This window comes from Mobula hypostoma, chromosome 8 (assembly GCF_963921235.1).
Source record: "Mobula hypostoma chromosome 8, sMobHyp1.1, whole genome shotgun sequence".
NCBI lineage: Eukaryota > Metazoa > Chordata > Chondrichthyes > Myliobatiformes > Myliobatidae > Mobula > Mobula hypostoma.
The window spans coordinates 99,958,078-99,982,596 of NC_086104.1; the positions used below are offsets into that span (position 1 = coordinate 99,958,078).

General features: G+C 46.4%; 1 protein-coding gene across 2 annotated transcripts in view; it reads right to left on the reverse strand.

The window, feature by feature from the left end:
* arfgef3 (ARFGEF family member 3) overlaps nt 1-24,519 on the reverse strand; it is a 160,243-nt gene that overhangs the window by 31,229 nt on the left and 104,495 nt on the right. For both annotated transcript variants that reach the window (XM_063056470.1, XM_063056469.1), the window contains 7 exons: nt 21,859-22,004; nt 18,331-18,510; nt 15,873-16,014; nt 13,424-13,546; nt 8,730-8,827; nt 4,222-4,366; nt 2,714-2,842 (listed from right to left, as the gene is read on the reverse strand). In XM_063056470.1, the coding sequence (XP_062912540.1) occupies nt 2,714-2,842; nt 4,222-4,366; nt 8,730-8,827; nt 13,424-13,546; nt 15,873-16,014; nt 18,331-18,510; nt 21,859-22,004 (963 nt within the window). The remainder of the gene's footprint in view (nt 1-2,713; nt 2,843-4,221; nt 4,367-8,729; nt 8,828-13,423; nt 13,547-15,872; nt 16,015-18,330; nt 18,511-21,858; nt 22,005-24,519) is intronic.

Here is a 24,519-nt window from a genome sequence, read left to right on the forward strand (position 1 = left end):
CAGAAGAGCCTGGCTGAACACAACATGTTGAACCTTGAAGTGGATGGGCTACAGCAGCAGAAGATCACACCGGGTTCCACTCCTGTACCTAATAAAGTGGCCACTGAGTTTATATCAGTGATCACAAATTTAGTTTGAACTTTGCTTCCGCATGGCTCTTCTTCAAGTGAACTCAAGGTGAGACTATTGCATCAAAAGCTACGAAGAATTAAAAACAACAGAGTCTGGAACATGGGGTGGGAAGTGGGGTTTTGGTGAATGTGTTTTTTTTTAGAAAATTAGCCATGAGGGCCAAACACAAACACAGCCAGATCCCCTCAAGGCCCCAGAGGAAATGTTAAAGATTATTATGTCACCAAAACGTGTGGGCCAGATTGTGAATGCTGAGCGATTCCCACTCAAGCTTCCGAGGCACACTTGTCACGTGAACATACTTGTGGAAACAAGATGGGGGTTGTAGGTGGGGTGGGGAGGGAAAGAGGAGGAAGGCAGAGGAGGGGTGGTGGACTGTTGTTGAGGTCCCATTTGGTGTGGGCCCCCAAATCCTAAGAACTTTCTACAGGGGCACAATTGAGAGCATCCTGACTGGCTGCATCACTGCCTGGTATGGGAACTGTACCTCCCTTAATCGCAGGAGTCTGCAGAGAGTGGTGTGGACAGCCCAGTGCATCTGTAGTTGTGAACTTCCCATGATTAAGGACATTTACAAAGACAGGTGTGTAAAAAGGGCCCAAAGGATCATTGGGGACCCAAGTCATCCCAACCACAATCTATTCCAGCTGCTACCATCTGGGAAGCAGTACTGCAGCATAAAACCTCAATGGTGGAACAGGTGGACAAAGTTACTTCGAACTCAACGGCTGTGAAGGCCGATGAAGGCTGAAACAAATCCATCAGCTCCAATCGTCATGGTTTCCATGCCATTGGAATCAGCTGGTTGATTTGTGAAGTATCGTGTGCTTCTTGGAGTGCAACAACAAGTACACATTAAACAAATACGCACACAGGCGTCTTCACTCTGTGGGCCACTTCTTCAGAACGAAGACCATCATCCTCGACCTCGAGGGATAGCCACGACAACGACTGCAGCATAAAAGTCAGGACCAACAGGCTCTGGGACAGCTTTTCCACCATTAACTCACTCTGATTTGAGTGTGCTCTGTATTACTCTGACTGTTCTACTTATTGTAAATTATTATAAATTACTATGATTGCACATTTAGATGGAGACGTAACATAAAGATTTTTACTCCTCATGTATGTGAAGGATGTAAGAAATAAAGTCAGTTCAGTTCAGCCTGGAGTTGGTGTTCAATTGACTGATGGTTGGGTTTATTGTTAGAGTTACCGTGCAGAATTGGCCGTTTGAGGTACTGATTCACCTGACCACAGCCCAAAGACGTACCTACTAACCGGTGCACCTTTGGGCTGTGGAAGGAAACCCACACGGTCATGGGGACGATGTACAAACTCTTTACAGACGACATCAGAATTGAACTCCAAGCTCCAATGGCACCAGCTGTAATAGTGTCCCGATAACTGCGTAGCTACTGTGGCATGTGAAGGGCACAACAGTCGTGGCCTCACTGTGGCTGGGTTAACCAGTTGGCCCTTTGCGGGCGGATGGGATGAATGGCGGATGAATAGGAAGCCGGGCCAGCTTTATGGGTTGGGGAATTGTGACTAAGGATCAGGGAGTGGAGAGGATAGATCAGAGAGGAGGAACAGCCGGCACTGAGCATCGAGTGAGGCTGAGGGGTTTGAGGATCATCCAGGGAAGCAGTGGAGAGGAGGAGGATGGGAAGACCTGGATAGGGAGGGGAGGGACAATAAATATCCAAAGGCAAAGTGGGGGGGACTTGAGGCCAGCGATCAGGAAGTGGTGACTACAGGATGTTTGAGGGGTTGGCACAATTCATAGGGGAAGGCCTTGCTTCACAGAGATCCGCATCCAGTGATGGAAACTCCAGGTTCTCCTGGGAGTACTCGATGACAGACTCTCCCGGGTCACCTTGGTCTATTTCCACACTTAGCATCACAAGGCTTCCCAAAGGAGTGCTGCCCAGGAAATGAGGTCATGTTTTGGATGGGAATGTCATCGGGGTGTACTGTCAAATTCCCTAAGTGGTGCATAACAAGACAGAAATGATCCTCCTTCCCTTTCTCCCATGGTCCACTCTCCTCTCCTATCAGATTCCTCCTTCTTCAGCCCTTTACCTCTTCCACCTATCACCTCCCAGCTTCTTACTTCATCCCACCTGCCTTTTCCCTCTCCTGGCTTCACCTATCACCTACAGCTTGTCCTCCTCCCCCTGCCCCCACATTCTTATTCTGGTTTCTTCCCCCTTCCTTTCCAGTCCCAATGAAGGGTCTCAGCCCGAAATGTAAACTGTTAACTCCTCTCCATAGATGCTGCCTGACCTGCTGAGTTTCTCCAGCATTTCTTGTGTGTTACACGGAAATGGTGAGTGCATTTAAATCAGGAAGTGGGGGGAGGGGAAGGGATGGGGGGGTAGGAATACTCATTTAAATTGCAGAATGCCTCTGACACAGCCAAACTTGCAGAGAAACAAACTTTCTCCAATTCACTCCTTTGCTCGAAGGGTGTTCCAGAAGCCTCTCACACTGATCCATCGTCTAACTTATTTGCCAGCTCATTAGATTGGTGTGTTTCCAGAGGGGTACGGGCAGGGGTGGGCAGTGTTCCCATTACCTGGGACTTTGGTAATCTCTCGCAACAGCTCGAACAGGAGCTCCAAGGTGGGAGGCTGATGCTGGCGGGGGCAGTTGGAGATGGCAGTAGTCAGCTGTTCCAGTAGCAGAATCCAGACCTGAATCAAACCTAAAGAGAACACTATTGATTATTCCCACTCTTACACATTAATCAAACCAAAGACAGTGAGCAAAGAGATTCAACTGGCAACTCTGAATATTAGAAAGCCTTTCAATCACATTGACTCTTCTCTTTTAAAAAATTTTTGTTGATAATTATTTGCCCAATGATTCAACCTCTCCAACCATTGTATTCTACCATTAGGAGTGCCTCAGACTGGTAAATTAAATTGGTAACACAAACAAGAGAAAATCTGCAGATGCTGGAAATCAAAGAAACACACACAAAATGCTGGAGGAAGGGTCTCGTTGAAGAGTCTCAGTCTGAAACGTCGACTGTTTATGCTTTTCCATAAATGCTACCTGGCTTGCTGACTTCCTCCAGCATTTTGAGTGTGTTTCTTTAATTCAATCGGTAAATTGGTTTATTATTGCACAGTTACATTGAAGAACTTTGTTTTGCAGGTCATTCCTAAACACTAAGGTAGTACAAGGGAAACGCAGTAACAGAAAGCAGAACAGAGTGTTACAGTTACAGAGAAAGTGCAGTGCAGACAGACAATATGGCGCAAGGCCATAATGAGCTAGACCGTGAGGCCAAGAGTCCAGGGAATCATTCAACACTCTTATAACAGTTGCCTTTGAGCCTGGCGGTACGTGCTTTCAGGCTTTTGTATCGCCTGGGAAGGGAGGGGGAAGAGAGAGTGTCCGGGGTGGGAGGGGTCTTTGATTATGACGTCTGTTTGACTGAGGCAGTGAGAAGTGTAGACAGCGTCCATGGTTTCCATGACATGCTGAATGAACTGTGCCCACCACTCTCTGCAGCCGTCACCCACAACACCTTCCACAGCTCAGTAAGAAAACATGACACTGTTTATATGATGCCATGTGCCTGTGGTGCTGCCGTAGGTGGGCGAGTTACCTGGTCACTGTGAATTACCTCCAGTGCATAGGTGAGTAGTGCAATCCGGGACTGAGTTATCGGAGAATACAATGGGATTCATGTAGATGTTTGATGGTCAGCAGGGATTCGATGGGCCAAGGGTCAACTAGAACCTGCTGGATCTTCTACAAACGTCAGATACTTAGACATAGAACGTGAGTCGTAATTCACAGTTTTAAAATCTTCTGATCTAAAACAAAGAACATAGCAGCACAGTACCAGTCTTTCAGCCCACTAAGTTGTGCCGAACTTTTAACCTACTTGAAGATCTATCTAATCCTTCAAGACCCTCTGTTTTTCAATCACTCACATGCTTATTTGAGTGTTTCTTAAATGTCTGTAATGTAGCTGCCTCTACCACCTGGCAGTGTGTCCCACACGTTCACCACTCTCTCACCGACATTTAACGTCCCCAGAATACCTGAAACAGAAGCTAGGTTTCCCACCTGTGTCATCATCGAACTCGTTGAGGGCAGTCTCGATCCCATCCTCGCTGCTCAGTGACTTCTCCAGGCCTTTGAAGGGGAAGCTGGCGAACTGAGCCCCGTGGAAAATGGGTTTCGAAGGCATCTTGTAGATCTTAGCTAATAACTAGGCAGCAGCAAGCAGAGACATGACAGCAATCAGAGATTAATTAGAATATCCCAGAACAACAGTTCATTGCTTCCTGTTTGGATTTCATCGCTTACCCCTTCACAGGGTGCGGGCTGCTGCTGGCAAAGCAGCATTTGTTGCCCATCCCTGGCGCAGTAGAACTGGGAAAATATTTAATTAGGGCAGGGTGAATTACGACGATATTAGGCAGGAACTTGGGAGCGTAAATTGGGAACAGATGCACTGAAGAAAATAGACAATAGAAATGCGGTCTCGCATGGGGTTCTGAAATACTTGTCCCATTGAGGCAGGGAAAGGATGGTAGGGTGAAGGAACCATAGTTGTGAAAAGATGTGGAAGAAGAAAGCATTCTTAAGGTTTAGGAAACACGGATCAGAAAGGACTCTGAAGAGTGGAGAAGCTTAAAAGGTCAGCACACTATCGTTGCGCCAAAGTGCTTGCACTGCTACACGTTCTAACAACATGAAATGTATTGACTTAAGGGCTGGCCACTCAACTGCTATGAATATGGTGCCACGTATAGGGCAGAAATCTGGAGATAGACTTCCTCCCCAAAGGGCATTAATGAAACAATTTAAAAAAAATAACAACCCCACTCTGCTCTGTCTAGCGGAATTAGTCCTTACTCTTCATAATTTCTTCTTTGGCTCCTCCCACTTCCTCCAAACTAAAGGTGTAGCTATGGGCACCCGTATGGGTCCTAGCTATGCCTGTCTTTTTGTTGGGTTTGTGGAACAATCTATGTTCCAAACTTATTCTGGTATCTGTCCCCCACTTTTCCTTCGCTACATCGACGACTGCATTGGCGCTGCTTCCTGCACGCATGCTGAGCTCGTTGATTTCATTAACTTTGCCTCCAGCTTTCACCCTGCCCTCAAGTTTATCTGGTCCATTTCTGACACCTGCCCCCCTTTCTAGATCTTTCTGTCTCTATCTCTGGAGACAGCTTATCTACTGATGTCTACCATAAGCCTTCTGACTCTCACAGCTATCTGGACTTTTCCTCTTCTCACCCTGTCTCTTGCAAAAACGCCATTCCCTTCTCGCAATTCCTCCGTCTCTGCCGCATCTGCTCTCAGGATGAGGCTTTTCATTCCAGGATGAGGGAGATGTCCTCCTTTTTTAAAGAAAGGGGCTTCCCTTCCTCCACCATCAATTCTGCTCTCAAACTCATCTCCCCTCATTCACGCACATCTGCTCTCACTCCATCCTCCCGTCACCCCATTAGGAATAGGGTTCCCCTGGTCCTCACCTACCAACCCACCAGCCTCCGGGTCCAACATATTATTCTCCGTAACTTCCGCCACCTCCAGCAGGATCCCACCACTAAGCACATCTTTCCCTCCCCCCCCCGCTTTCCGCAGGGACCACTCCCTACGCGACTCCCTTGTCCATTCGCCCCCCCCCATCCCTCCCCACTGATCTCCCTCCTGGCGCTTATCCTTTTTAGCAAAACAAGTGCTACACCTGCCCTTACACTTCCTCCCTCACCACCATTCAGGGCCCCAAACAGTCCTTCCAGGTGAGGCGACACTTCACCTGTGAGTCGGCTGGGGTGATATACTGCGTCCGGTGCTCCCGATGTGGCCTTCTATATATTGGCGAGACCCGACGCAGACTGAGAGATCGTTTTGCTGAACACCTGCGCTCTGTCTGCCAGAGAAAGCAGGATCTCCCAGTGGCCACACATTTTAATTCCACGTCCCATTCCCATTCTGACATGTCTATCCACGGCCTCCTCTACTGTAAAGATGAAGCCACACTCAGGTCGGAGGAACAACACCTTATATTCCGTCTGGGTAGCCTCCAACCTGATGGCATGAACATTGACTTCTCTAACTTCTGCTAATGCCCCACCTCCCCCTCGTACCCCATCTGTTATTTATATACACACAGTCTTTCTCTCACTCTCTTTACTCTCCCTCTGTCCCTCTGACTATACCCCTTGCCCATCCTCTGGTTCCCCCCCTCCCCCTTTTCCTTCTCCTTGGGCCTCCTGTCCCATGATCCTCTCATATCCCTTTTGCCAATCACCTGTCCAGCTCTTGGCTCCATCCCTCCCCCTCCTGTCTTCTCCTATCATTTTGGATCTCCCCCTCCCCCCCACTTTCAAATCTCTTACTAGCTCTTTCTTCAGTTAGTCCTGCCTAAGGGTCTCGGCCCGAAACGTCGACTGCACCTCTTCCTAGAGATGCTGCCTGGCCTGCTGTGTTCACCAGCAACTTTGATGTGTGTTGCTTAACCCAATAGTTTGTGATAACTTCAAATTGCCATTGAGTTTCCCGACTGCTTATAAGACCATAGGACGTAGAAGCAGAATGTGGCCATTCAGCCCATCGAGTCTGCACCACTGTTCCATCGTGGTGAATTTATTATCCTTCTCAACCCCAGCCTCCTCCCTTCTTCCCCTAACCTTTGACACCCTGACTAATCAAGAACCTCTGCTTTAAACATACCCAATGACTTGGCCTCCACAGCAGTCTGTGGCAACGAATTCTACAGATTCCTCACCATTTTCCTCATTTCTGTTCTACATAGACGTGCCTGTAATCTGAGGCTGTGCATGCTGCTCCTAGGCTCCCCCACGTAGGAAACATCCTCTGCACATCCACTCTATCTGGGTCTTTCAATGTTCAGTAGGTTTCAATGAGATTCTCCCCTCATCCCGATGTGATTTGAGTCCATATTGTTGTGCCATTAGCCCAGAGCCCCAGATTACTAGCCTCACTCCTGAGATCTAAGTGCAAACATCAGGCAGGAATCCTGAGCTGTTGGTAATGCTATCTTTTGGATAGAAGACACGTCAGCTGGTTGGAAAGGGAACATAATACTGGGCTCAATATTTGTAGATCAGGTAGTAAGAGAAAGAGAGCTACAAATAATCTGCTGGGGGAACTCAGCGACTCGAGCAGCATCTTTGGGAAGAAAAGAATTGTCTACGTTTCGGGTCCAGATACGAGGTTTCAACCTGAAATGTTGACAATTTCTTTCCTTCCACAACTAGTGAATGGATTGAAGTTCCAGACTGCACCATCTACACTCTCCTGTTAACTTCAACAGAAAGGAGATTAAATTAACTGGAGTGTAGAACACGCATGAGGGATGGGACAGGATGAAGGGGCTGAATAGACTCTTGTTCCTAATTTGAAAGATAAACGTCCACATTTAGGACAAAACAGGCATCTTGGCCCATGAGCCTATGCCGACCGTCAACCTCGGCCCATTTTACACTATTCCCATGAATCCCGCTGATTCACACTCCCCACGTTCCCATCGCCTCTTTTGGGATTCTCCCACCCACCCACCCCAGTGATTACCCATTCCCAAATGTCTTTGACTGGATTTCCAGGCTAATTCTGTTGTACCTGAGATACAGCAGGGCACAGGTGTGTTGGGGGCACAGTGGCAAGGTTGGGGGGGAAGAGAGAGTTGGGGAGCAGGGGCTGGGGGGCCAGGAGCTGGGGAGGGCGGGGTGGCGAGGGGGGGAGACACACTAACACAGGGTAAGGAGTTGATGAAGTGAACAGAGAGGAAATTTTGCTTTTGAGAATGTGAGAAGAGACTGCAGAATTTGTGAGAAACACACACAAAATGCTGGAGGAACTCAGCAGGCCAGGCAGCATCCATGGAAAAAAAGCACAGTTGATGTTTTGGGCCAAGACCCTTCAGCAGGACTGGAGAAAAAAAGATGAGGAGTTGATTTAAAAGGTAGGGGAGGGGAGAGAGAAACACAGGGTGATAGGTGAAACCAGGAGGGGAGGGGTGAAGTAAGGAGCTGGGAAGTTGATTGGTGAAAGAGATACAGGGCTGGAGAAGAGGGAGTCTGATAGGAGAGAACAGAAGGTCATGGAAGAAAGTAAAAGGGGAGGAGCACCAGAGGGAAGTGATGGGCAGGTAAGGAGATAACGTCAGAGAAGGAAAAGGGGATGGGGAATGGTGAAGAAGAGGGGGTGGGGGCATTGTTGGAAGTTTGAGAAATCGATGTTCATGCCATCAGGTTGGAGGCTTCCCAGACAGAATATAAGGTGTTGTTCCTCCAACCTGAGTGTGGCCTCATCGCGACAATGGAGCAGGCCTTGGATTGACATTGTGAGGAAGTACCCTACGAAAAATTTATTTGCTGGCCCTCCCCTCGCTGGCACCAAGTGCAAGATGCAACTTGGAAACTGCTGAATCTGGTTCCTCTCCCTACTTGCCCTAAGCTTTGCCTCCGATTGTCAAACACACCACTTACAAGGGCCGCAGGAAGGAGCTCCAGGGAATGTCAGGAACAGTTATTTGAGCAACAAAGATACTTTGGTGCATAGGGACCTAGGGAATGTCTCGGTAGGTGCATTACCTGTGAACACTTCCTGAGGTAATCCAGGGCGGGAAGGCATAAATCCGAAGAACTGGATCCTGTGTAGCAATTCCCTATTTCTCTACAATCTTCACCACCTTCAAACACACAATAAAGTTAAATATATTAATTCGCAATCTTACTGAAAAACAAGGTACTGCTTGTTTAACGTTTCCCCACATCTGGCCCACCTTCCTCCTCCCTGATTTAAACTTCTCCTCCGATCTGTTGTGGGCAGTCGGGGTGCTGATAGTTTTAAGGCCAGCGTTTGTCGATGGCTCCTCAAAGCGGACCACAACTTTGTTGAGGTTCGGAGGCTTGCATGACTCAATGACCCGGAGAGCTACACTGGCTGGGGTCAGGGCCTTGTGCGTTGCCTTGCAGGTCAAAGGGCAGAGGCCAGGCCAAGAGTGGTCCACCACTCCTCCAAGTTCATGGATTCAGCTTTTAGGGCTGGCAACCCCAACCGGTCAAATAAAAATTGTTATGGAAACAGCAATGAAGAATCCTTCTATATCTGTGTGCGACAGTATGGACAGACAGAGATGGAGGACCTTCAGTGCTAACTTAAATGGCAACGGCGTGACAGTGAGTAAGTTGCCAATGGTTACTGAATGTGCAAGTGGCCCAGGGCCTCAGAGAAACAGCTCCATTCATGGTGTATTAAGGGGTGATTCACGTGGGACTCTTTCAGGAATTGATGGGGAATCTCAGGAGAAAATACATTGTCTGCTGGTGGGAGAGTCTAGCACAGCAGCTCCAGACATTTATCATAGAGTCACAGAGTTCTACAGCCCAGTACAAGGCCCTTTGGCCCAACAAATCCATGCTGTCCACAGCATTCCCTCTGTGCCCTCTGGGTAAAGAAGTTACCTCGCAGATCTCTTTTAAATTTCTCCCCTCCTACCCTGTACCTGCGTTCTCTGGTTTTGGACTCCCCAATCCTGAGGAAAAGATGCAAGATTCAAGTTTATTTATCACTTGTACATCGAAACGTACAGTGAAATGTGTCACTTGTGTTAAAAACAAGCACATCTGTGAGTGTGCTAGGCACAGCCCACAAGTGTAGTGCACATTCCAGTGCCAACACAGCAGGCCAACAATGCTTAAGTAGAATGAGAACTCCTACCCTAGAACCTGGTGACCATTTGCCAACCCGGAGGAGGTAGGGGGTAGTGGAGGGACCAGCCTTCACCCCCTCTGGTCTGCTGGCTCAACATCTGGCTGGGCATGCAGGCCTGCCCAACAGATGCCCCACATCCACATTGCTGACCCTCAAACATGGAGTGGGAACTTAAGAATCCGGCCTGACCTCCAACTCCCCACATTCCTGACTCTAAACCCTAATCTGACCCTTAACTCCCCCAACCTGACCCTCAAGGCATCTCTAAAATCCAAAAGGCAACTAAATCTGAGCCACAACTTCAATGGATGGCACCATGTAAGAAAAGGGAATGACTACCTTATTCATATCTCCCATGATTTTATGAACTTCTATGAGGTCACCTCTCATTCTCCTGGGCATAAAGATCCCACGTGGCCAGCCCCTCCCGATAACCCAAGCCCTCCTAGACCCAGCATCATCCTTGGAAATCTCCTCTGCAGCCAATGCCTTTGCTATAATAGCGAGTCCAAAACTGCAGATGTAAGGTGAGAATTTTTGGGGGATAGTACTGACCTAGCAAGCTGTTCAAAATGAACAGGCAGCCACTTCTGCGAAGTCTAACACTCCCTCAATTTTTTTATAGTTGCATGGACAAACCATCGCTTTAAGCAGGAGATTTTCACATGGCCTTAAAATTGCACAGCAACTTAAATGTGCTTTTTGATACACACTATCAATATTTAGAATGAAAATTGAAAAAGCACATACTTTTGATTTTAATAATTGAAGGGTTTAATGAAATACAGTACAAGGGAAATCTTTCATGTTTTGTAAACTGTTTCTCATCTGTCTTTATTACAAATCCATTGTCTATAAACACTGTGCAGATTAATTTTGCATCCAGATGAAAGATATGTCTTAATACTCATTAGATCATCCAAACGTTCCATTTCCAGTCTGTTCCTGGATTTGCCTTTCACTGAATTCATAAGACTGAATCCACATTCACAGCCACTTGAAGCTTGAAGCGTTCCAACAATCTCAACAAGAATTGACAATTCTTCAAATTCTTCTTTTCTAAGCACGTAGTTCAACACATCCATGAACATCTCAACTGAGCCAGTCTCAACTTACTCAGAAACAGTAGATTTGAAATCATAGTATTGCTGCAATATTTTTGAGGCAACACTTTTGTCATAATTCATAATAGTTAACATAAATTTCAAAATTATATTAACATTACATAAAAGAAAATTCCAGCTGTGTGGCAACAAAGGCTACGTGCACGGGAGCATTTCAGTCACTGTGCGGCCGCATTACCCATACAGCTTAAAGGGAACAGCGCCAAAGTTTTACAAACGCCAACTGCTCATGACTGTGTGCAGAGAAGGACTAGAAACAGGCTGATCCTGTGACCTGAGGTGATGGTTTGTTTTGGTTCTGCATTCTTCAGAGGGTGTAACAGCTTTCCATGTCTGCTCAAGAGTCTTATGGCTTGGTATAGTTGAATAAGTCTCCAGTCTTGATGACTACAGGAGACTAATGCTGATGCAGAATGGCAAGAGATTAAAACCCTACGACAAAGGGGAATAGTTCGGACATCCCGCCCACTGAGTCTGCTCTGCTATTCAATCATGGCCGATCTCAACCCTGTTCTCCTGCCTTCTCCCCATAACCTTTGACACCCTTGCAAATTAAGAACCTATCAACCTCCTCTTTAAAGACACTCATATACTTGGCCTCCACAGCCATCTGTGGCAAAGAATTCCACAGATTCACTAGCCTCTGGCTAAAGAAATTCCTCCTCTTCTCTGTTTCAAAGGGACACCCTTGTATTTTGAGGCTGTTCCCCTCTGGTCCTAGAATCTCTACCTATAGGAAACATCTTTCCCATGTCCATTCTACTAAACTCCAGTGAGTCCTGGCCCAGAGTCATCAAATGCTCCTCATATGTTAACCCTTTCATTCCTGGGATCATTCTCCTAAGTCTCCTCAGGATGGGAAACATTTTCCCACAAGAAGCAATGGATCTTAGCATGGCTGTTAGATTCTTTGCTAGCTGGAGAGATGCAGCCTAGACAAGTAGATTTGAACTAAAATGGCAAGCAGCCACAAGTTTTGATTCAGATTTATTTATCCATGTACATCAAAACATACAGTGAAATGCAACCTAACAATGCCATGAGGGCAGCCCGCAGGTATCACCACACAATCCAGCACAAACATAGCACGACTGTAGAACAACATAGAACACAACAAATCAGAATACAACAAAACAACAACAGCAAATCAGGCCCCGGCCTCCTTCCTTCCCACCCACATACAGAGACAGTCCTCCAATCCCAGGACAGTGAACTCCTGGATTCTCAGACAATGGGCTTTGACTACATACCAGCAGAATCACAGAGACTTGCAAACCCAGGCTTCTGCAATCTTCTGATCCACCCCAGGACTTACAGATGACAATAACCTGGATGAGAACGCCAAATACTAGGCTTCGAATGCCGGGCTCGCTGATGACAGCACCAAGAGCAGTAGGCCTCGAACACCAGTCTCACTGATGAATGGACTCCGAACACTAGGCCTCGCATTCCTGACTTGCTGATGATGGCACCAAGAACTCTAGGCCTCAAATGGCAGACTTGCCAATGAATGGTCCTTGAAAACAAGGCCTCAAACTCCCGACTTGTTGATTTGTGTAAAAGGAGGTCACCAGCCCACAGGACTCCCACCCACATGGAACTGAAATCCCAGAACTTGCCATCAACTCGCTGACCTGCTCGAGGGTTAAGCTTGAGGGGCTGAATGGCTTCCTCCTATTCCTATGGTCTCCTGAATGAGCAGGATTAACAGTGTTCTTTTCACTCCTTTTTTGACAGCACCACCCCCATCTCTGGGAGGTACTCAACGCAGTGAATTGTCAATTCAAACTACTTTCCGCTACAGTGCACTGAACTCTCTGCCACTGCCCAGCTCTCATCAAGTACGAACCGCCAGCAGCGTTATAGTGTTTACTTTTTAACTTGTGTTGTAAATGCACCTTACGGTAGATGACAATATTCTGGAATATATTTTATTGTTTGTTAGTTTATTTGTGGTCATATTGCTTTATGTGTTGTGTGAGAGTTATGTGGACTGTGTTGTGCACCTTGGTCTGGAGGAATGTTGTTCTGCTTGGCCAGGGGTTCCCAACCTTTTCTATGCTATGGACCATTAGCATTAAGCACGGGGTCCATGCACCCCTGCGTTTGGCGGTAAACCTGTGTGCGGTTGAATGACAATAAACTTGAATTTGAACCTGAACTTGATCAAGTCCGAACCAGCGAGTGTCCATCGAACACTGTGTGCCGTTGATGGTCACCAGCTGGAGATGCACAGAGCACGCCCGGTCACCACGATAAAGCAACCCACCACCCACCCGGCCATTCTTCACTCAAGGGACCTGAGGCCAAGTATAGCACCCAAGCCTCTGACACCTCAATGTGGCGGAAGTTATCGCAGCGAAGACCGAACCCAGTCATCTGACTCTGCCCTTCATCCAACCGAGAGCATTCCCCAAGGGTCTTAACTGTAACAAATGCAAACTTACCCAAACCTTTGACAAACTTCATAAGGCACATTATATAGTCAGTGGCTGCGTTAACAAAGACTTGAATGTTATCCGTGTTGAGGAACGCTTCAAAGACGTCGAAGACTGGAGCCTGGGATTTCCCTGCCGGGAGACAAGGTGGCAATCAATATTAGCTGACAGTGGATAATGTTGGTGGTAGAAGCAGATACATTAGGGGTATTTAAGAAACTCTGAAATATGCACTGTATGATAGAAAAATGGAGGGCTTTGTGGGAGGGAAAGGTTAGATTGATCAGAGAGTAGGTTAAAAGGTTAGCACAGCATTGTGGGCCAAAGAGCCTGTACTATACTGTAAAGTTCCATGTCCGATCAAGCAGCCTCCAACCCCAACAGCAGAAGATGCAACAATGGACAACGATGCAAATGTCAGCTTGGATTTACCAAGGGGGAAGCATGTCTGTCAAATCCCTCAGGCTTGGATTTACCATATGGGAAATGTGTATGACAAATCCCTCAGACTTGGATTTACCGAACAGGAAATGTGTCTGACAAGTCCCTCAGAGTTGGATTTACCAAGGGGGAAATGTGTCTGACAAACCCCCTCAGAGTTTTTTTTTGAAGTGGTAACAATCCTGAATGATTGCTGTAGAGTAGGGGTTCCCAAGTGAGGTCCATAGACGCTTTGCTTAATGGTATTGTTCCAGGACAGAAAAAGGATGGAATCCATGCGGTGGAGTCGTAGTGATATACTGTGGAAACAGGCCCCTCTGGTACTCTGGATCCACACCGACCATCAGGTTTCTGAGCTGTCCATCCACACTATATCGTTATTTTTAACTATATTTATTTTGTAATTTATAGCAATTTTATGTCCTGCGTCAGCAAAACAAATTTCTCAACAGAGAGTCAGTGATGATAAACCTGATTCTGATTAACTACCTCACATCAGATGATATGACCAACACTATGGGTAACCGGATAGTCTAGGCCAATGGTTCCCAATCTGGGGTCCGTGGAACTCCTGCATAATGGTATTGGTCTATGGCGTAAAGAAAGGTTGGGAACCCCTGGTCTCGACCTGAGCTCGACCGAATGTCGGTGGTTCTCCATACTGGCACCTGCTCACTATTTAATCTATTACCTTGTCCGTTCCCAGTAAGGTATCCTGGCCCCCTGGCTGTTTACAACCCGCGTCAATAGTCTGGATGAGGGGGTGGGGGTATCAAGTGAACAATTCCCAAGGATGCTGATGATATAGATCTGGCATCAGTGTAGCTTACACAGGAGCTCGGGGGGTGGGGGGGGGACATTCGGTGGGGAGGAAGGCAACTGCAATGTTAGCATTCATTTCACAAGGACTAGAATACAAAGCAAGGATGTAATGCTGAGGCTCTATAAGACATTGGCCAGACCACATATGGAAGATTGAGAGAGTAGTTTTGGACCCCTTATCCCAAAGGTGTGCTGGGATTGAAGAGGGTCCAAGGGAAGTTCATGAGAATTATCCCAGAAATGAAAGGGTTAACATATGAGGAGCGTTTGATGGCTGTGGGCCTGTACTCACAGGAGTTTAGAAGAATGGGGGGTTGGGGAGATCTTATTGAAACCTATCAAATATTGAAAGGTCTGGATAGAATGGATGTGGAGAAGATGTTGCCTATAGTGAGGGAGTCTAGGACCAGGCCTCTCTCTCATGGTCTGAGTCGACATTCCCAGAGGGCTCAGCCTCAGAAAAAAGGGACGTCATGTAGGACAGAGATGAGGAGGAATTTCTTTAACCGGGGATAGTGAATCTGTGGAATTCATTGCCACAAGTGGCCGTGGTAGCCAAGTCATTGGGTATATTTACAGCAGAGGCTGATAGGTTCTTGATTAATCAGGGTTATGAGAGAAGGCAAGAGACTGGGTCTGAGAGGGATAATATATCAAGCATGATAGGATGTCAAAGCAGACTCAATGAACCAAATGGCCCAATTCTGCTCCCCTGTCTTATGATCTATGGCTCATGAACATGTTGGATGGAAGATAATTATGGAAAATAATCAAAATCAGGTTTATCACAGTCTTGTATGACGTAAAATTTGTTGTTTTGCAGCAGCAGTACTCTGCAAAGATATAAAATTACTATAAAAGACAAAATAAATGTATTGTGCAAAGAAAAGGAATAACAAGGTGGCGTTTGTGGGCTCATGGACCATTCAGAAACAATTTCAGTTCCAATATGTACCCAGTGAAGTGTCTTGATCTGAAACACTGGCCGTTTGGATGAAGATTTTCCAGCCAAAGGTTTGACTGTCTGACCTGCTGAGTTCATACAGCATTCTGCGTTGTGCTGAAATCTCATAACTACAAACGTTTGTAAGAAAGGTGACATGGGCACCACTTGGGTGAAGGGCACAGTCCTCCAGTGGTCGAGGGTGCTGCTCTGCTGTTTGGTGTCAGTGCTCCTCCCGTTCTTCACACTCACCTGTGGAGTAATCACCGATCAGGTACTCCTTCACGTCAGACTTGTTACTGTGCACCGTCTTCAACGCACTGAAGAGCGGACGCCAGCCGGACTGGATCTGCGGTGAACAGGCCTCCACCAGCTCTCCAATCGACGTAATCACCTAGACAGCATAAGGCAGTAGCCCCCTTCACACTGGCTTCACAGCAGATTACACCCCTCCCCCCCACAAGCACCCCCGCAGGACCTCCATCACCACCCCCCTAACAAAAGAAAATCTTTAAAACTGTGTTTTGCACATGTACACTGAAACATTTGTGTCATTTTGTGTCAACAACCAACACAGACCAGGGATTGTGCTGAATGGGATAGGCAGCCTGCAAGCATCACCACACTTCAGGCGACAACATCGCCTGCCCACACATTTCTAATCCTAACCACGTCTTTGGAATGTGGGAGGAAACTGGAGAACTCGGAGGAGACGTATGATTTCACGGGGAGGACGTACAAACTCCTTACAGACAGCAGTGGGAATTAAACTCCAATCACGGAACGCTGGTGTTGTAACAACCGCGCTGCCCAGCATATTGGTAACAGCTCCATTGCAGTGACATCATTTTTAAGGACACAAGGGACTGCAGATGCTGGAGGAGCTCAGTAGGTCAGGCAGCATCCAGGAGGGAAAAGGAGAGCTGACAGTTCAGATCAAGCCCCACCATGAGTCCAGACGCAAGTCTGCAGCTGAAACGTCAACGTCCTTTTCCCTACAAAGATGCTGCCTGATCCGCTGAATTCCTCCAGCATCTTGCGTTTTTCATGCAGTCCTTAAGGTGACTTCCCCCCGGCTTCAGCCATTCTTCGGCGAGGAGGGAGGATTCCCAATTTCCTTGCTCTTTATGTGTAAAATCTCCTGCTTCTAAGTTTAATGTCCCATCCCACCAGAGGGAACAATCTCAATGGATTTATGAAAGTCAGAGAAAAAACTGCAGATGCTGGAAATCTGAAATAAAAAAACAAAGAAACTGGGAAAGCTCAGAATGGTCAGGCAGGATCTGTGGAAAGAGGAACATTTAATGTTGGGGTTGAAGACTAAAGGTTATGCAATGAGGGTCTTTGACCTGTTTCCCTCTCCATAGTTGCTAGCTGACCTGCTGAGTATTTCCAGCATTTTCTGTTTTTATTTCTCTTTATCTATACCTTTAATTCTTCTATGAATACTTATTAATTATCCTTTAGTGACCTGCATTAATACCTGCCTTCTAGCAAACATCCCTTGCAAGTTAATTGCCTTCGTTTGGAAATTATTCAGGAGAATCACTGCATCTGGAACTGCATATACTTTTTAAGGGCTGGCTGCTGAGGGCACAGGTGCTAGGCCAAGAGCTGGCAGCTGCAAAAACTTGCAATAGATTGCAAGTCATGAGGGAGGAAAGAAGTATTGGGGCAGGAAGAGGCAAAGGGTAAGAAATCTCCCCACAAAAGAAGGCAAAAAAAAGTGTGTAAAATTGGAAACAGAGTTAACCCAATGGGGTATACTTTGCCCATTTCTAGATATCTTGACATGTCAGAAAAATATTCCTGACTTCATCTATTTGTCTGCAGCCGACACGAGCAAGAGGAAAGGACAAGGGATTTGGCTACACTGCAGGTTTCGTACTCTTGTAGGAATTCATACTCTGAACTTGAGTTGTATTATTCCTTTCAAAGGGAATCCCTGGCAACCATCCTCCAAAGGGAGCAGCTGTAGTCCTGCAGGGTCACTGTGCCCCACCTTGTGTGAGTGACACAGCTCTCACCCATCATCAGGCAGCTGGTGTAGGACTCTCTGCACTCCCTCTCCCCAGGAATACCCTATCGTTGCAGCATCCATTCTTTCTTTAAGCAGGAGCACTCCCCCGTGGCAGAAGAGTGCAGTGGGTGGCCGCTGAGATTGCAGCTGCAAGGCACACTGGAGTTCAGTACTGCCTCTTCCAGATTGAAGCCTCAAGGTTGAACTGAAGCCCAGACCTTGAGGCCTAGGGGCCAGAACCTAGGACTGCAAATCTACGCGAGCCCACTGGGGAAGTCAGGGCCCACTGCCTGTAAATCCTTGTTTCACAGTTGTTGCTTTGTCGCCTGGTATGCTCTTTTCTGTTGTGCTTTGTGCAGTTGTGCTGAGCACTGGGGTTGTGTTAGTTGGTAATGCACATGAGGGTGGCAAAGGTTGTTGTGCTGTTTTTTGTGTTGTTCTGCTACCCATGTTATGCTGGTGCCGGAGTGCATGGCGACACTTGTGAGCTTCCCCCAGTACTGTACTTATCAGTGAAAATCTACTAGAGATAGGAACAGAATGAGGCTATTCAGCCCATCAGGTCTGCTCCACCATTCCGTCATGGCTGATTTACTATCCCTCTTGACCCCTTCCCTAGGTTGTAAACTGTATGCTTTGGTGTGCATGTGATAAATAAATCTAAATGAGAAATCTTATGGACAGCCTTACCTGATCCTGCACATCTTCATCGCACAGCTCCAACTGCATGATGTGCTCAAACGGCCGGAACAGAGCCTCGTTGAAGTGGAAGTGCGGCAATTCGTTCCAGTCCGCGAGGACTTCTGTCAGGATGTCATGGATGAAGGAGACGGCCTTCTGGGATACGTGCCTCTCCCTGTGGCAGGCAGCCTGAAGCAAAGGGACACCGCCGCTGGTGAGCGTACGCAAAGACGAAAGCAGATTGATAGAATATTGCCCTATGTATCAGCACTTTGGAGCGTATGGGGTGTCCAGGGAGGGTAGCACCTCCGGTGAAGGGGCTTGCTGTGTCCATTCGGGGTAGCTCACTCACCTTTGGTCCCCACCAGACACTCAGCTCTCACCTGTGGCTCCAAGTAGCTGTTTGCATTCAACAGCAGCCACACCCCCATACACTGCTTCGACAGGTGGGCTAAACCAGGTGAGGGTAGCTGGCAGGCCTCATACTCGGAAAGATAGGGACACGCCTGTCCTAGCATGAGAAGCCGGCTCTGGTGGACCGGGCGGATGAGGCCAACAGTGAGATCCAACAGCCAGGAAGGCTGTTCTGCAACGCTTCGCGGAGACCAAAAGGCACGGCAAAGCACAAAAAAGTCACGGTCATCCACGGCAACCAACGAAGAACCCAGTGCAATGGCTTTTCCACTTTTAAAAACTCTCCCTAACAGGATTCTTGTCATTATAATGGATAACCACCATCATAACTTTAATCGAGGCTCTACTACTTATAGAGACAAAGTTCTAAAGGCCGGTTACGACAGGTAAATATTGGAAGCATTAACAAACAAGGCATACTGTATGCTGGCAGTACAACAGAAAACTATTACTGCAAGGCAGTATTGACAAACTTCAGCTCATTCAGAACACCGCTGGTAGACTTTTGACCAAAACCAGTATGAGGGAGCATATCACTCCCATCCTAGCTACTCTGCACTGGCTTCCTGTATCTTTTAGAATTGATTTTCAAATTCTCTTACTTGTTATTAAAGCTATTAATGATCTGGGACAAGAGTACATCACAGCATCCTTTTATAATCCTCTCGAGCTCTCAGGTCTTCTTCTGCCGGTCTCTTAAATTTAAACAATCTCCCACAAAAGGTAATTGGCAGGTCAGCTTCTTTTGGAACTATGCCCCTGAACTGTGGAATTCAATATCCGAAACTACAAGGGGTACAAACTCAGCTGACACTTCTAAGTGCCAGCTCAAAACCTATTTATTTAACCTTGCTTTTAACTAACATCAATTTGTCTTTTATTTTAATGTGTGCACTTTATTCCATTGCAAAACACTTTGAGCTAAGTCATCTGTATGAAAAGTGCTTGATAAACAGGTGATTACTATTACTCCCTAGTTACATGCACAGGCCCAGGAGCAAACATCACCAAAACCCAGTCCTGATCCAACTGCATTACTGTTACGCCCAAGGAAGCTCACCAATGCCTCTTCTTCCTCAAGAGGCTAGAGAAGTTTGACCCGTACCAATTTTTAATGACACACCATAGAAAGCATCCCATCTCAACACATCACGGCTTAGTGGGGCAGTTGCTCTGCCCGTGACTGCAAGAAACTGCAGAGAGTTGTAGACACATCACAGAAACCAGTCTCCCCTCCATCGACTCTGTCTACACTTCTCACTGCCTCAGTAAAGCAGCCAGCGTAATCAAACACCCTACCCACCCCAGACTTTCCCTCTTCTCTCCCCTTTCCCATCAGGCAGAAGATACAAAGCCTGAAAGCACACAGCACAAGGAATGCTTCTACCCAGCTGTAGTAAGACTATTAAATGTTTCCCTAGTACAATAAGATAGACTCTTGACCTCACAATCTACCTCAGTGTGACCTTGCACCTTATTGTTGACCTATGCTACACACTTTCAGTACCTTTTACGCTTTATTCTGCATTGTTATTGTTTGACCTTACTCTAGCTCAATACACTGTGTAATGATCTGACCTGTATGAACAGTATACAAGACAAGCTTTTCACTGTACCTTGGCACATGTGACGATAATAATCCAATTCCAACACTCACTGCTACTCAGGACAACACAGTCCACTTCTAGTACATGAAAAGTCGTCAGTCTGAAACGTAAACCTGTTTTTCCTTCCTCCTCAGACGCTGACTGATATGCTGAGTATTTCCAGTGGCGCAGTATTTGTTGCTACCTGCTGCGACGTTGGATCAAGGCACTAGAACCCAAAGCCCTGCCAAATGCTTGACACTCTTCCTTCCTGACAATCAATGCCAGCACTCCTCAAGGATATGTGTTTAGCCGTTGCTCTACCCTCTACACAACTAAGACTGTATGGCTCAGCAAGCTCAAACACCATCTATAGATTCACCGATGACACACCTGCTATTGATGGAATCTCAGATGGTGACGAGGAGGCGTACAGGAGTGAGACAGATCAGCTGGTTGAGTGGTGTAGGAACAACCTTGCACTCAACGTCAGTAAGACAAAGGAACTGATTGTGGACTTCAGGAATGAAAGTCAAGGGAACACACACCGCTACTCATCAAAGCATCATCGAGGCTTCTAAGGCGGTATCCATCATTAAGGACCTACATCATCCAGGCCAAGTTCTAGTCTCATTAATATCATCAAGGAGGAGGTACAAGGGCCTGTAGACACACTCTCAATGTTTCAGAAACAGCTCCTTCCCCTCCGCCATCAGATTTCTGAATGGACAATGAACCCATGAACACTACCTCACTATTTTTGCACTCTTTTTGCACTATTTAATTTTTACTATATAGTACATATTTCTTATTGTAATTTATGAAGTAACACAGCATGGAAATGGGTTATTCAGCCCATTGTATTCATGCTGACCAACAAGCACCCATTTACACCAACCTTACTTCATTCTCATCACATTCCTGTCCGGTCCAACCCTCCCCAGATTCAATCACTAGCAGCAATGTAGAGAGGCCAAAACACCTGTTTTTTCAAAAAAAAAAAAACTTTTTATAAAATTTGTCCTTTCTAACAAACTCAACTTATTTTTCACAGTATGTGGTGGTCCATCGCCACTCATTGGCAGAAAGTGGTATAGGGGCCACACTAATGGTTTTTCACCTCTCTCATTTTTCACTGGCTAAACATTAGCACATTATCCACGTAGTGTAATTGTTTTAATTATGTAGCCTATTAACTAGTTTATTCCTATCTAAGGAATTTCTTTTCTTATCTATAAAAGTGATGGATTTTTCAGAGGTGCCATCTTTGCTTCATAATTCCTTCCATCTTCACATCCATTCACCTCTCCAATATACATATACTGTAATTAATTTACATACTTATTTTCTTCTATATTATGTATTGCATTGAACTGCTGCTGCTAAGATAACAGATTTCACGACACATGCCGTTAACAATAAATCTGATTCTGAATTAATCTGGTGACTCCACATCTTTGGGGAGTTTATGGGCCAGATTACAAACACCTGCCTTGGCCCAGACACCCATATACAGTGGAAGAACTTGTACATGTACCTCTGCCAAGTGAGGGCCCACCACACCCCAGGTCTTCATCAAGTGCAGGAGGGGACGAGCCCGGCTTCGCACGATCCGCAACATCACGTCACCCAGCCGGAAGAGGTGCAGGGTGCTGCGACGGTCTAGCGTGGATCTGGCCTCTCCTGTGGATCAAATGCCCATTAACCAGCAGTACGGATCAGACACTGTACTCGGCACATCAACACCAGCACTATAAAGGACCCTGGTCAGACCCCACTTGGAGTACTGTGCTCAGTTCTGGTCACCTCACTACAGGAAGGATGTGGAAACTATAGAAAGGGTGCAGAGGAGATTTACAAGGATGTTGCCTGGATTGGGGAGCTTGCCTTATGAGAATAGGTTGAGTGAACTCAGCCTTTTCTCCTTGGAGTGATGGAGGATGAGCGATGACCTGATAGAGGTGTATAAGATGATGAGAGGCATTGATCATGTGGATAGTCAGAGGCTTTTTCCCAGGGCTGAAATGGCTAACACGAGAGGGCACAATTTTAAAGTGCTTGCAAGTAGGTATAGAGGAGATGTCAGGGGTAAGTTTTTTTACGCAGAGAGTGGTGAGTGCGTGGAATGTGCTGCCAACGACGGAGGTGGAGGCAGATACAATAAGGTCTTTTAAGAGACTCCTGGGCAGGTAAATAGAAAAATAGAGGGCTATGGGTAACCCTAGGTAATTTCTAAAGTAAGTACATGTTCGGCACAGCATTGTGGGCCGAAGGGCCTGTATTGTGCTGTAGTTTTTCTACATTTCTAGCACGGATCGTTCTGATTTCAGTGGTTGAATAGATGTTGGAGTCCATTGTTAAGGTTGAAGTTTCAGGACACTTGGAGGCACGTGATAAAGTTGGTCGAAGTCAGCATGGTTTCCTTAAGGGGAAATCTTGCCTGACAAATCTGTTGGAATTCTTTGAGGAAATAATAGGCAGGATAGACAAAGGAGAGTTGGCGGATGTAGTTTATTTGGATTTTCAGGTGGTCTTTGACAAGGTGCCGAACATGATGTTGCTTAACAAAATAAGAGCCCATGGTATTACAGGAAAGGTACTAGCATGGACAGGAACGGCAGCATCTATAGGAAGAGGCGCAGTCGACGTTTCAGGCCGAGACCCTTCGTCAGGACTCCTGACGAAGGGTCTCGGCCTGAAACGTCGACTGCGCCTCTTCCTATAGATGCTGCCTGGCCTGCTGCGTTCACCAGCAACTTTGATGTGTGTTGCTTGAATTTCCAGCATCTGCAGAATTCCTGTTGTTAGCATGGACAGGAGATTGGCTGACTGGCTGGAGGCAGAGTCAGAATAAAGGCTGTATGCCTGTGACTAGCGGCATGCTGCAGGGGCCAGTGTTGGGACTACTTCTTTTCACATTGTACAGTATGTCAGTGATTTGGATGAAGGAATTAATTGCTTTGTGGCCACGTTTGCAGACAATATGAAGATAAGTGGGAAGGCAGGAAATGTTGAGGAAGCAGGATGTCTGTAGAAGGACTTAGACAGATTGGAGGAACAGGCAAAAAAGTGGCAGGCAGGATATAATGTAGAGAAGTGCATTGTCCTGCACTTTGGCTGAAGGAACAAAGGCATGGACTATTTTGCAGAGGGGGTTAGGAGTCCTTGCGCAGGATTCCCTAAAGGTTAACTTACAGCTTTGCTTGGTGGAAAGAAAGGGAAATGCAATGTTAGCAATCATTTTGATAGGACTAAAATACAAAAGCAAGGATGTAACACTGAGGCTCCTGGTCAGACTGCACTTGGAGTATTGTGAGCAGTTTTGGGACCCCTTTTAAACCTATTGAATGTTAAAAGGCCTATCTAGAGTGGATGTAATAGGGGCAATATTGTGATAATCATGGGGGATTTCAATATGCAGGTAGATTGGAAAATCAGGTTGTTGCTGGATCCCAAGAGAGGGAATTTGTAGAACGCCTACAAGATGGCATTTTAGAGCAGATTATAGTTGAGCCCACTAGGGGAACAGCAAATCTGTATTGGGTATTGTGTAATGAAACCAAATTTGATTAGGGAGCTTAAGGTAAAGGAACTCTGAGGAGGCAGTGAACATAATGTGATAGAATTCACCCTGAGGTCTGAGAAGAAGCTAAAATTGGATGCATCAGTATTACAATTGAGTAAAGGGAATTACAGAGGCATGAGAGAGGAGCTGGCCAAAGATGATTGGAAGGGGGACGCTAGCAGGGATGACAGCAGAACATCAATGGCTGGAGTTTCTGGGGAAAACCTGCAAGGTGCAGGATGAAGGGCATATAATATAGTAAATATTAGTGGGAAGTTAGAGAATTGAGAAGCTTTTAAAAATCAACAGAAGGCAACTAAAAAGCCACAAAGAGAGAAAAGATGAAATATGAAGGTAAGCAAGCCAATAAAATAAAAGAGTTTACAATATGATTTTTCAGATATATAAAGAGTAAAAAAGAGATGAGAGTGGATATCAGACCCTTGGAAAATGATGCTGGAGAGGTAGTAATGAGGGGCAAAGAAATGATAGAGGAACTTAATAAGTATCTTGTATAAGCCTTCACTGTGGAAGACACTGGCAGAATGCCAGAAACATGAATTTGTAAGGGGTTAGGAGTGAGTGTAGTTGCCATTTCTAAGGGGGAAGTTGCTTGGGAAACCAAAAAGTCTG